General features: G+C 31.3%; 1 protein-coding gene across 3 annotated transcripts; it reads left to right on the forward strand.

Annotated features, from left to right (window-relative positions):
- The first annotated feature begins 825 nt into the window (after positions 1–825).
- On the forward strand, positions 826–10,576 carry LOC126771891 (uncharacterized). 3 transcript variants are annotated; one of them, XM_050492055.1, is made up of 4 exons: positions 4,011–4,091; positions 5,033–5,089; positions 8,937–9,094; positions 10,460–10,576. In XM_050492055.1, exons 1-4 carry the CDS (start codon positions 4,028–4,030, stop codon positions 10,508–10,510), a joined length of 330 nt encoding a protein of 109 aa, XP_050348012.1. In that variant the 5' UTR covers positions 4,011–4,027; the 3' UTR covers positions 10,511–10,576. The 3 variants fall into 3 exon arrangements, 2 of the variants coding, with proteins under 2 accessions (XP_050348013.1, XP_050348012.1); XR_007669571.1 differs by lacking the exons at positions 4,011–4,091; positions 5,033–5,089 and adding an exon at positions 826–836; XM_050492056.1 differs by lacking the exon at positions 5,033–5,089 and having other exon boundaries at positions 3,968–4,091.
- The last annotated feature ends 4,241 nt before the right edge of the window (positions 10,577–14,817 follow it).

The following is a 14,817-nucleotide window of genomic DNA, read 5'->3' on the forward strand; positions in this document are numbered from 1 at the left end:
AGAACCAGTTCAAGATAGAGGGATGTTGAGGAAATTTGGTGGGAATTCGAGGTATAAGTATACTTATGCCATTGAAGACACAGGGTGTAGCATAAGTAGCTCGGGGAAGGCGGGGTCACGTACCCGTATGTTTACATCTCTTATAACGGACAGATACAAAGATACAAACCCCCCTGTCTCAAGGTGTACTAATCATCTCAATTTTTATTTTTAAATAAATATAAATATATATATACACAGTACTATAGCTAAATATACATACATATAAATAAATAATATATACATAAACATACATATATAATGTATAAAACAGAACATTAAAAAAATGTTATTATGATAATAATAATAATAAATAGCAATAAAGTGCGGCAGATAATAAAACAACAGTCCCGATTTATGATTATGATTTATGATTGAATTATAAAGATAAATAATATGCCTTGAGTCAGATTTTAAATGTGTTAATAGTTTGAGATTGTCTTAAGTGGAGTTGTTAAGAATTCCATAGGCGAACTGCTTGGACAGAGAAAGAATTAGTACAAAAAGAAGAAGAGTGAAAAGGAATTTTAAGAATTAGATTATCGTCAGATCGTAGAGTGCGGCCGTGCGAGTCCTTAAGGAATTCAAAACGGTGTTTAAGATAGTGCGGAGAATTTGGATGAAAAAGTATACAGTAAAGAAGAGAAAGAATATGAGTATTCCTGCGAAGACGGATTGGGAGCCACTCGAGTTTTTTGCGAAATTCAGAAATGTGGTCAAATTTGCGGAGTCCGAATATAAAGCGAATACAGAGATTTTGAATACGCTCGAGTTTATTTAATTGCTTGTTGAGGCTGGTAAGTAATTTTTAAGCACACACAGTAAATAATTAACTTGTTTATCATTTAGATTATATTTCAAATCGATTACTTACAAACATTAATGTATTCGACGAAAAGTATTCGATTCTCTCATACAATCCCTTACACATTTTCCCATTTAATAATTTTGATGGTTATATTAAAATAATGTAAAAATTAGCTATAGTGTATTTTTTATTCGATAATAAAATGTACATAAGCTGTATTCGTTCGATTATTAATTTAAAATTTGAAACTACTGCGTTTCTTGCTTGTTCTTTGAGATAAAAGATCGACGTATAAATAGGATAATTTTCAGATTCTGGTTATTCTCGGTTTTACAAGGAGCGATTGCCGTCTGACCTCCCCAACCTAGAGTAGAGAACCAGTTCAAGATAGAGGGATGTTGAGGAAATTTGGTGGGAATTCGAGGTATAAGTATACTTATGCCATTGAAGACACAGGGTGTAGCATAAGTAGCTCGGGGAAGGCGGGGTCACGTACCCGTATGTTTACATCTCTTATAACGGACAGATACAAAGATACAAACCCCCCTGTCTCAAGGTGTACTAATCATCTCAATTTTTATTTTTAAATAAATATAAATATATATATACACAGTACTATAGCTAAATATACATACATATAAATAAATAATATATACATAAACATACATATATAATGTATAAAACAGAACATTAAAAAAATGTTATTATGATAATAATAATAATAAATAGCAATAAAGTGCGGCAGATAATAAAACAACAGTCCCGATTTATGATTATGATTTATGATTGAATTATAAAGATAAATAATATGCCTTGAGTCAGATTTTAAATGTGTTAATAGTTTGAGATTGTCTTAAGTGGAGTTGTTAAGAATTCCATAGGCGAACTGCTTGGACAGAGAAAGAATTAGTACAAAAAGAAGAAGAGTGAAAAGGAATTTTAAGAATTAGATTATCGTCAGATCGTAGAGTGCGGCCGTGCGAGTCCTTAAGGAATTCAAAACGGTGTTTAAGATAGTGCGGAGAATTTGGATGAAAAAGTATACAGTAAAGAAGAGAAAGAATATGAGTATTCCTGCGAAGACGGATTGGGAGCCACTCGAGTTTTTTGCGAAATTCAGAAATGTGGTCAAATTTGCGGAGTCCGAATATAAAGCGAATACAGAGATTTTGAATACGCTCGAGTTTATTTAATTGCTCCTCTCTTAGGTCAAGATAGCAGGTGTCAGCGTAAGCAAGGATGGGCAGGAGGATGGCTTGAGCTAACGCAATTTTGGTAGGAATAGGTAGTAAATTACGTAATCTACGAATGGACCCAATTGAGTGAAACATTTTCCTGCTCACTTCACTTATTTGTGACATCCATGAGAAATTTTGATCTATATATATTCCTAAATTTTTAACTTTGCTGCTTAATGGGATTACAGTATTGTTAAAGACAACAGGTGGCAAACAAGAATAGTCTACATGAGGTAATAATTTATAACTGCCAATTATAATAGCCTGGCTTTTATGTATTCTGAAAATTTTCACGTTATGTGTCTCTTATCGGTCGAATGATGATTGATTCCAATTGGCAATATATTCAACCCTAATTTAAACGGAGAATTATAGTTTAAATAAAAACACAATGATAACAACACACACACAAATATATAAATGTAGCTATGACAAAAGTGAACACGCATATTTTTTATAACAAGAAAAAAAGCAAAAGGACTCAACTCGAGGGGGAACTGAATGAGGGAAGTAATTGTGTGCACATAGGCTGTTACGTAACGTTGCAGTATGAGAAATCTTTTTACCTTGAACTTAAATTACTTTTCAGCGGTCGTTCTTGCTTTAGGAAATAAATTCCAAAGACTTATACTACAAGCTTGTAAGTACAATTACAGCAGACTAAAGCAACTCACGATTTCATCAGAAGCAAATCTATACATATATTATAATTAATGCGAAAGTTACACTGTCTGTTTGATTTCGATGAAATTGTGTTCGCAGCAAGCTTGAACTCCAAAGACTTTTGCATAGCACTTGACACCTTCGCCACCTCATATGCGGTCGAAACCATGTGCGTGAGCGTAAAAGATCGACGTATAAATAGGATAATTTTCAGATTCTCGTTATTTTGTAAAAGTAACTACCGGAAATAAAACAGTCTCCCGACTAATAAAAACTAAATCGGTTTAAAGATGACATTTATTATTTTATATCTTACCTTCAAAATATATAGAAAGGGAAAACGTATTTTCTTTCAATGCAACGAAAAAAATATGTTAGTTACGTTTACACTGTTTATATAATACTAACAAACCAGCTTTACATAAAATCAAATATCTTTCCTTGAGATGCTTTGCACAATGCGGTATAAACAAATATTATAACGTATTATGTGTCGAGCCAATAATGTACGCTTTTTATATCTTTATCCAAATATCTTGTGATCATGGCTGACTGTTGTGTTAATGGCTGATTGAGCCATTGAACAAAACAAAGACCATTTTTGTTTTCCGACACTTAATATATAAATTGGTACGTTAGTCTCGTAGTCTCATTTAAAGATCTAATTGCATAACAAAATTCTTATCTCCTAATACCAAATAAGAATCAATGTATGATATACTAAAACCTTGCCGGATAAATTATATAAGTAATGGTTTAAGCTGCAACACAATCAAAAAATGATAGTTTACAAGAAATTAACGAACAAGTAACAGAACCAAAAGATTAGTCAAAAATAATCTGTTAAATATATTTAAAGTATTAATTTTTTTTAACCGCATACATGAACAAATCTCCAATATTTGACTTTTCTCGATGGGAAATTTTATTTTATTTTATTTATTTATTTATTTATGGTCCACAAAACAGATTATAACTAAAGACACATTTAATATATAAGTAAACATTATAAGCAAGCTAAAAATTAAAAATTACTTCAAAAATTTCGCTTATTCCTTTAAAACATTTGAGTTTTTTCACAACACTCTATAATTTATATTATCGTAGTTTGTAATTTTACTATTTTAGATAGATTAGGAGCAAAGACATTGCAATTTTTATAATTGCTTACAAATTACAGATAGCGTTATCTTTATTTTAATAACTAGTAAGAAATATATAAAAACATCGACACGAGTAAATGTTTTTGTGTCTACTGAAGACTTCGAGAGTCATCACAATGAAGGCTTTAACTACAGCTATCCTTTTGTTCTTTGTGTTAATGGCATTCACTGTTGAGGCTGGTAAGTAATTTTTAAGCACACACAGTAAATAATTAACTTGTTTATCATTTAGATTATATTTCAAATCGATTACTTACAAACATTAATGTATTCGACGAAAAGTATTCGATTCTCTCATACAATCCCTTACACATTTTCCCATTTAATAATTTTGATGGTTATATTAAAATAATGTAAAAATTAGGTATAGTGTATTTTTTATTCGATAATAAAATGTACATAAGCTGTATTCGTTCGATTATTAATTTAAAATTTGAAACTACTGCGTTTCTTGCTTGTTCTTTGAGATAGAATCTATATTCCAAGCCGGTGTTAGCTTAACGTTTTATTAATCTCGCTAAGTAACGTGCTTATAAGATCTTTATTGAATAAAGCTTATATTGATTTTGACTGATATTTACATTGGGTAATATTTATTATCGATTTGTATAATATTTTAAGCTTTGAGATAAGCACGAGTCAAAAGAACGTATTGTTTTATTTGATTTTTTAAGAAAATAAATGCGTTTAAATTTTTTCAATTCCTGGTTAATATTTTATTATTGAAGAGGGTGTTTAATCTTTATTTTAGGCGTTTATTCTTTTTAATTTCTGTGTACATTGAAATGAAAATTTAAACAAAAAGTTTTTTTTTTAGATTTTTATAAATATCGCTACGACATTTGTATTATTTAGCTTAGAATTATTTATTCTTGTTGTTGCGGAGTTATTTTGCATGCAAAGCCGAGTTGGCCCAATTGTTCGGAAGATAATATTGGAAATAGTAAAATAACCTTCCTCTCGAATGTGAGGCCGTAGTCTAGCAGTGAAATATTAAAAGGCTGTTAATTATTTTTTTACTGTATTTTATGTAGGGAATGAAATTAGTATTCGAAATTATATAGGTACTTTAGGATCGTACTAAGTAATAGCAGTTTAAAGTGCGTATTGGGTACTTCCAGATGCTGGAAGTTTCAATTTGTCCGGGTCTTTTGATCCTGGTTTTACGATTGGACGCGGTAAGATATTTTAGAATTAAAATTAAAATTTATTTATTTCATATAGAAGCTTTAAAATTTCTTATTGGTTCGAAGTAAATATCCGTATCTGAGAAGAACCGGCGAATTAAAATCAGCGGGTTTTTATTTGTCAAATTCTTTAACTGTTTACAAATTTTATATTAAAATAAAAGGAATAGCATCCTGATGTTATTGTTTTATTCCCATTATTGTCCATAACACTTTTTTTCTAAATTTTCAAATGACCTATTAGCAACTTTAACACATACAGTTGTGCAATGTAACATAATATATAATGGTTATTCTTTGATATTGGACGTCGTGGCCGCAATTTTAGTAAGATATAATTTAGGTTGGTCATTTATGATATTTGCTTTGATATATATACTCCTTAAATTTATTTTTACGCGTTAGTAGATATTTCATAAACAAATATATCATTGTGGAAATTTAAATAGAAGTTTAACATATGTATAATTATTATGTTCTTTTCGTGTAAAAACGCTCCGTTTGAATGCTGTATGAAGAAGTTTGTTTTGAAATACACTCTAAATTTTTAAAATTATAGATACTTCTTTGCTTATAAAATATGAATTGAATTTTCATAAAACAATAAACAAAAGATGCTTAAATGAAATTTTCTTTAGTCTTGGTGCTGGTTTGGTTTTGGTGGTGACAATGGTATTACATCTGAAAAAATCTCACCAAGTTTGAAGAATGAGCGAGCTAAAACTAGTAACAGTCTGTAAATATCCGACTGCTAGGCAAAGGACTCATCTTCTATTATATAGATGGCTTGGAGCTTATTCCAATATTCTGCTCCAGTGCGAATTAATGGAAATAAAACGAGGCGTATATAACAAATGGGTAAACACATAAAACGACATTTTTCTTTTTTTTAGCCGTAATAGTTAATATTAAATCAAACACCATAATATGTATGAAGTCTTTTATATTTAATCATCGCATTTTATGTGCGATTATATCAATATAATTTTGCACAAAAAGACATCTTGATATTGTAATAAAAAAGTAATAAAATTGTTTGTTTTAATAAACATATTTGACTGAGCGTATACATGTTAGAAGCGGACTATCCAAGGCCGAAATACTTTGTCAAGTATAAACGTTATTCGGAAATACTCTCAGCGGGTTCCTAGTTAGTATGTTGAGTAACGATCCGAAGGTACACAGCAACCGATTAGAATATCTTAATGTCTCACGGTCTGTTGGACCTGTCATTTGAAATCTTTAATCTACTAAGCTGCCATCTTGTATAACGTTTAAGACAAACTCAGCCGGTGTTTACTTTATTTTGACGTCTGGCAATCTGTTGGGCTTATAAAATATGCTATTAAGATATTAGAGAAATATTTATTTAAATCATATTAGATTTAAATAAATCATAAATATGTATTATATCAGCGTAGGCCGGTTACAAGGTGGACCGACGACATAGTAACGGTTGCGGGAAGCCGTTGGACGCGGGTGGCAGTGCGGTGGAATAAGCTCCAAACCCAAAAGAGAGAGGAGGCTTTTAGCTCAGCGGTGGGACATTCACATGCTGTTACTGTAATTATATTTATATCAGGGTTCTCCACATCAGATAAAAATGCGAAATCTTTATAGGACAAGTCTAGTAGTGTGTATCTGTAATTATAGGTAAAATATACAAATTTTATTTTTCTAATAAAGTAATTACAATTATTTTTAATGTGGAAACACAAACAATCCCTACTATTTTTCATTAAAATTTAACAACAGAGATAGCTTTGTTGTTTCTTGGTTTCTGTTGTAAAACCATTAATTATAGTTTTATATACATTGCGGTTGAGTAACAGGAGTGAAAAGTTAGATGTATGAATACGTTGAGGTTTATAACAAAGTACAATAAAATTATTTGATACTATTTATTATTATTATTTGATACTAACAGCCTCTCAAAATACGTATTATGACACGTAAGAGTTTATTTTGGAGTGATTAAAAATTAATAATTAGGTATCAGTATGACCACTTCGTTGCTCTAGTGTTTAACTATAAGGCCGCAGATAACAATGTCCTGGGTTCAAATTCCGGATTGGCCTAATAAAAAGTTTTTCTGACGAAAAATAGTAAGTAGTCTGTCAGGCCGATGGAAGTGTTTAAGCTCTCTTGCTTCGGATAGCACAAGAAGCCGTGTTCGTACACACTTGTGTATTATATGTCCGTGTTTGGCTAACCTTCCTTGAGAAGTCCTTCTAATTAAACTGGTTCATTCACCCTTTACACGGCAACACAACAATACTAAGTATTCCTTTGGCGGTAGAATATGTGATGAATAAAAGCTGATGAATTTTGATCCTACGAATGTTAAGTAAGAAGTATATATTCATGTTATATAAAATCAGCAGTAGATAACAATATTCTGATTAATGTTTGATATAAAGAAGGACAATTTATGACATTTAAGTGGAAATACACTCGAATACTCCAAGTAACGTATACCAATTCGTATTAAGAGCGCTACATCGTAATATATCAAAGAGACCGCTTCGATATTGAGTATTAAATGTCTCTGTATTTATGACGTACATTAATAAACCACCAGAGAAATTGCTTCAATAACATTTGTGATCGTGAAATAGCAGTTACATCAGGGAATTGCAGTTTAAATGTAAATTAAGCTTTGATAATAATAATACGTATATTAGTTGTATTAATATATATATTATAATACAATTAAAAAGATAATACTTTGCTTTTTTATTTATATTATTATTTATTGAAATGCTTAAAGCGAGATCTAAGGGTGGTAGGGCTATATGCAAGCTAGTCTGGGTAGGTACCATCTACTCTTCAGATATTCTACCACTAAACAGCAATACTTATTATTGTTGCGTATAATCACAAGTTTGCATACAATTGCGTGTAACTACAGGCACAAGGAACACAACATCTTCCTTCCCAAGGGTAGGGTAGGGTAGGGTAGTATATTGGTGATGTAAGGAATGATAATATTTCTTGCATCGCTAATGTCTATAGGTGGTGGTGACCACTTAATATCAGGTGACCCAATTGCCTGTCTGCCTTTAATATAAAAACAAACTATGTAAATCAGCATTTTTTTTTAATATTTTTTTATTTTCAAACAATTATAGAAAAATAGGGATTAATACGGGTTGTATTTAACCCTAAATAAATAAATCTCATTTTACAAATATACACGCCTTAAGTGCTACAACTCCGTTTTCATGGATCGTAGCGTGATTTTATATATTAGGTCCTTACATATGAAATGAGTGTTTTTTCCTACTGATCACTTTAATCTGAAATATCTACTCTTTGATTAAGAAATCCAAATTCAAATTTATATGATTTTATAGTACAAGAATTTTAGCAACAAAAATGCGTTCACTCTGCATAGAATCCCGCTACTCGATTCTTCGATTGGATTATGTTAGAAGGTACCTGGTAACTGTAAAGTTTTTTTCTGAGTTTTTGTCATCCCAGACCGCGAGCGCTAGCCGCCATCTTGAAAAACCTCTTTTTGCAAATATCTCGGAAATGGCGAGTTTTACGTTAAAAACAGTAGAGAGTAGGTTGCCGATGTGAGGAAGAAGTAAAAATCTTTAAAGATCCTGTAGTTATTCCATTTTTTCCAGGACTCCTGTTATACTTCATCTTAATCAGCGCGCTTTGAATTTATAGAACTGTTATTGACGTTATTTCGTTTGAACAAGAATACTTTGAAGAAAAACAAAAAAATCAAGTTATTATTTTTCATCAATAATATCGACTCAACTCGTTTGTTCGTTCAAATCAACTCATTCGTGTAATAATCACAAGTTTATACTTATTTTTCAAGGTCATCATAACCGAAAATCCAGATCCCATGTACGCGGTGAGAAAGGAGAGGAAGATGCGGCTAATGATGCCCCGAAGCCAGATGAAGTCCATAATTTCGATGTACCCGAGGTGTTTACCCAAGCAGGAGAAGCGAGTGACAACGATGGAAATGATGAGGTGTGTTTTGTGCCAATCTATGGTGCCAATCTTTCACTAACTTTAATAGTGCCAATAGTTCAACGATATAGCACCCAGCGATATGAAAGTTGCAGGTTCGATTCAATTTCTGACACAAGCATTACGTTAATTGGAGAATGAAATAGGAATATTAGTAATTTCTCAAAAAGAGGTAATGATAGTTGTATTACTTATAAAAAAATATTGTGGGCTTGCTATGATGATAAAAGGTCACATTTTCTTATCAATCTTATGTTGTTCTTATCAATCTTATATAATATATTATGATAGGTTTAACAAAATTCAGTTTGGCAGTTAGCCAGTAATGTATGAAACATCATTAAATAAAACATGGAAGGAAGTGAACATAAGAATACATTCAATAACAATACAATCAAAAACTTTTTTCCTTAATTAAATTTCATAATGTTCAGCGCTTACTTCGAAAGCGAAACATTGACATAAAACAAAAAATGTAGTATATATAGTATATACAATTTCATTTATAAAAACTATTTCGCTGAAAACTTTTTGGATTCTGTATTAATAAAAATGTCATATTACGCCGTTCGGAGGAAAAACTACCGTCATGTCAAGATTTAATACAACAAACAATCCACTAATGAATCCACGCGATTTTGTTATACGGGCAAAATTGAAGCTGAATAAGCTGAATTAAAATCATTCAATTCACAGTAATATTAATTTTTGTTTGATAATCTTTTAAATATTAATCAACTAGCTACGCATTAGTCGTAGCCTTATTATATTATATTTATATTTATTTTTCTCAGTAAATGGACTATGTAACTAAACAATACTTTTTCAAATTGGTTTATATAGCCTAAAACGTTTTACTTAACGAATTAGATAAATTATTGTTCATACTCTTAGTACTGGTGACGGTAGTTTCTATTTTGACAATTGATATTTAAGTGTAATGCTTTAATATTGTATACATGACAAAGCTTATTAGTGAAAATATTTCTATGTCTATTAATTACATATAAATAAAATAATTGAAATATTTATTAGAAATTTTAAATTAAGATTATGAACAATTACTTAACCCTTTACAAGACAACTGGCATACAACTCATCAGGTCATTGTAGAAGACATAAATATAAAAATAACATCAGAAAACAGGCGCACAGCAAAATTAAAGAAAATTTAAAATTTGAATAGTCACAATGATTCAAAAATGTAGATTGTGATGATGGCTGATAATAAAAACAAGCAAACATTAAAAAATAACGTAAATCAAAACAATAGAAAGGATGTTCCACACGCATGGGACAACAAGTCTTTGGAAATAAGATGATTTGAGAAAAATAAGTTTTAACTGTAAAATTTTGTTATTTCAGCAACCGACCCGTCATCATGGAGGCTCTCATCGCCGCAGCCGCAAACATTAAATAGAAATTACGATTTATTTAAATCTATTATGATTTATTATTACTAGTAAACAGCGCCGAATATTACTTGAGTTTTTTTTTAATCTCATCAAACAATCCCATTGGAGTTAATCAATATTCCGTTAAAAATTTAATAATACTATAAAAATATATAATATAAACGTAAACTAAAAGTTTTTATTTAAGATTTAAGTCAAACCGATATATTTTATGATTCAACTGATCGTTCGCGATTTAAAATTCGAATGGATTCCATGACGTATGAGAGAAATGGTTCAGTATTATTAACATTCAGTTCAGCTCTACTGCTCTATTCAGTTAGAACGTACTTAAAATTCATCACAGAACACGACCTAGAAATTTTAGCGAGAGATATGCGACATTAATTGTGTTGATTATAACAATTATTAGGATCACAATAGTGTATCATCGTAAGTCGTTTTTCAACGTTTCACATGTGAAATACGATCTGAGTTTTTTACTCGCACTTTAAATTATAACTTTGCACAAATTATCTTACTAGTATTATATATAAGCCGAGATGGCTTAGTGGTAAGACCGCGTGAATCATAACCGATGATCGTGGGCAATTAACACTAAATCTTCACGTGCTTAATTTGTGTTTATAATTCATCTCGCTTAACCATGAGGGAAAACATCGTGAGGAAGCCCGCGTGTGTCTAATTTCATTGAAATCCTGCCACATGTGTATTCTACCAACCCGCATTGGAGCAGCGTGGTGGAATAAGCTCCAAGCCTTCTCCTCAAAAGGGAGAGGAGGCCTTAGTCCAGCAGTGGAACATTAACAGGCTGTCACTGTTACTGTTAAATATATTTATTTAAAACACAATACAGTATATTTTAATTGTACATCGAAATAATAAAGCTAACATGTATACGATAATATTGTTTGATGCGGTCTTATTCAGCTTAAATTGGTGTTAATAAGTGTGTACTTACGCGCTATCAACCGTTAATCTAAATTTAATAATTATTTCGATCGGTTGAAATTGATCTACACTGTAATTACTCATCTAAGCTACGCGATTCAGGAATGTGAGATATTAAGTCATCCACATCTATTTCACAGTGAGGTACGAAGAGTTCTTAAAGAGTAGCAATGCTGAATAGAAAACCTGTATCATTTTACCATTAAATTCAAATGGCATGCAGTACATGTTTAGTTTAATCTTTGCATACCGAACTTACATTACCATCAACGTCAGGAACCTGTGCATGGGTTTAATTACCGCAAATTAACGCCTTTGACGAAAACTTCACATGACTGTGTAGTAAGTATAGCTTATTATGTTATTGACATATTTTTAATGTTGGACAAACATATATTAAAAACAATGTTAAGCGATGTCTTTACATAGTTTTGTACGAAGAATGATAAAAAAATTTTTTGCTTTATTTTAGCAAAAAAAAACTTGTCTAATTTTCATTAAATTGGATCTTTATCAGGTTCCGATTGAAAATGGATGCATGCGAAAATATACAATTTATGAAGTATGCTGTAAAGGAAAACAGGCTTCAAAATAGAAAAAAATCTAATTGTTTCGGAAGTAATTCTAGAATTTTTCTCTCGGTCGAATCCCTCATGTTATATTATCACAATGCATTAGAAAGCGGAATAAGAGAGCGTCATACCGCTTGCCGTTACGGCATACGAGTCGTTCGGTCAAGGCCCGAACCGAACCGAAACAGCCTGTGAATGTCCCACAGCTGGGCTAAAGGCCTCCTCTCCTCATTTTGAGGAGAAGGTTTGGAGCTTATTCCACCACGCTGCTCCAATGCGGGTTGGTGGAATACACATGTGGCAGAATTTCAGTGAAATTAGACACATGCAGGTTTCCTCACGATGTTTTACTTCACCGTAAAGCACGAGATGAATTATAATCACAAATTAAGCACATGAAAATTCAGTGGTGCTTGCCCGGGTTTGAACCCACGATCATCGGTTAAGATTCACGCGTTCTTACCGCTGGGCCATCTCGTCTTTCAAGGCCCACAAAAATAATTATTTATATATATCGTGGAGACAAAAAACCTATGTTCGTTTAAAGCAGCATATTTATAATATAAAGTATAGTTTATCATTATATTTATTGAATAAAATTAATGGATAGTAGTAGTGTTAAAGCTCAATTTGTCCTGTTTAGATTGTAGCTAATATCTAAACTTGAGAACAATAGATCACCGTAAGCACGTGAAGTACACGCATCGCTGGAAACTCATCAAGTTCATCATAATCTCGCATCCTATCACGCGCCGCATGAGAATTGCGTCACACGTCTAGACCACACAATTTGTTGCACAAGGTATTGACACGACAAGTTTAATATGAGCGGTTTAAATACCTTGTATATAGTTCCAAATAGAATAATATCGAATTAGAAAGTCATTTTTCCGGTTATCTTTTTGATTCTAACCTAATCTAAACCAGATTAGGTTAGAATCAAAAAGATAACCGGAAAATGGATAACCGGTAAGTGTTAAGCTTTTACATTGAAATAAAGATATTAATACGATAGTGACGGTCATCAAATAATATAATTTATAATATATTTATTCAAAATAGAGATTGAACATAGTAATTATTACAAATAATAATAATAATATCGTGGGACATTTTTCACACACGGCCATCTGATCCCAAATTAAGCTTGTACAAAGCTTGTGCTATGGAAACCAGACAACTGATATACTACATATACTATTTTTCATTTGTAAATACATACTTATATAAGATAATTACACCCAGACTCAGGACAAACAGACATGTTCATGCACACAAATGTCAGTCCTGGGTGGGAATCGAACCCACAACCTTCGGCGTGAAAGGCAAGTATCTACCAACCACGCCAACCGGCTCGCCAAGATAGGTAAGATAAATAGGTTTGTTGTGTTGTTTTTTACAAATAATTATTACATATAAGATGGTAAATCAGTTCTGCCTATACCTTGACACGATTAACATACAATAGCTAATTGAGCCTAAGCACCTACCTTCAACAGCACCAACTAGCTTACGTAGACTGGGCCCAGTACTTGTTTTCGGTCCTCCTATTTATACGTCCTCCATAGGTTACCAGTTGCTGAAGGAACCACAAAGTGTCGTCCATACACATATACACACACACACACGATAAAAGAAGGTACTCAAACTCATTCCCAAAAAAAAAAATCCAGATTTTTTATTAAGATTTTATTGTCTTATAAATAAAAATAAAAATTATTAATAAAATTTATAGTATAAATTCTGAAAAGAAATAAATTAGAAGTTTATTCCGGTTCAGAACGGTACACACCAATATGAAGTATTGATATTTAGCGGTGGAAAACTTTTCTTAGAGTTACGACATTGTCAAATAAATATATTTTTTGTCCATTGAGTTTTTTATGATAGTTAATTGAAGTTTTCCAAAATTCAATACGAAACATATATATTTTTACTGTAAACATTATCATAATTAATATTATCCATTTATATATGAATTTTAATAATTCGTATATGTATACGGTAAGCACATTGAATGGTTACAATCATGATGTTTATTGAACACCTTTATTCTCTTAAATGCTTAATTATTTTACGTATCTTCAGGGAAAATTAATCTGAAGCTTGTGGAGTTCGCACATAATTAAAGCACATTATAATAGAGGAATTCTCTATCTGGAAAGTTTAATTAAATTGAACACTAAATCTTGTTCACAATAATACACTGTTTACAAAAGACTATGTTTTATTAAACTGTTAAATGTTAATCTAATAAATAAAAATCAAAAGAATTGTGGGTATATTTTTCCTCTATGCATTCTAAATAATTGTTATTATAAAACTTTGGTGAGTTTTTTTGAAAACGTCCGAGGCGGGCCTTGCCTAAAAAAACAATTGTTTTTTTTTGTAAGTTTGTTCTCAATATAAATGTTCTATGTAGATCCTTATTCTATCCCATGCGAAACCGGGTAGCTAGTATTACATACATAAATATATACCTTGGAGACATGCACCTAACTTATTTGTAAGTATAATTAATTATTCAATTTTTGTCTCATTAACCTACAGCTTTACGAGTTTTATACTCGTAAAAAAATAGAAAGATATCTATTCTTAGAATATTCGTGATTTTTATCTATCGAGACAATTATATTCATTTATAATTTGATCAGTAACAACCCTTGAAAATTGAATCTTCTATACATTAAATATGTTATTTTTAATTTTGAACTGTACTTTTTTATGCATTGTCTTACTACTGATAGCTCAGTAGATACAATACGTGAATCTTATATGAACGATG

The sequence above is a fragment of the Nymphalis io genome, chromosome 11 (genome assembly GCF_905147045.1).
Source record: "Nymphalis io chromosome 11, ilAglIoxx1.1, whole genome shotgun sequence".
NCBI classification, from domain to species: Eukaryota; Metazoa; Arthropoda; class Insecta; order Lepidoptera; family Nymphalidae; genus Nymphalis; species Nymphalis io.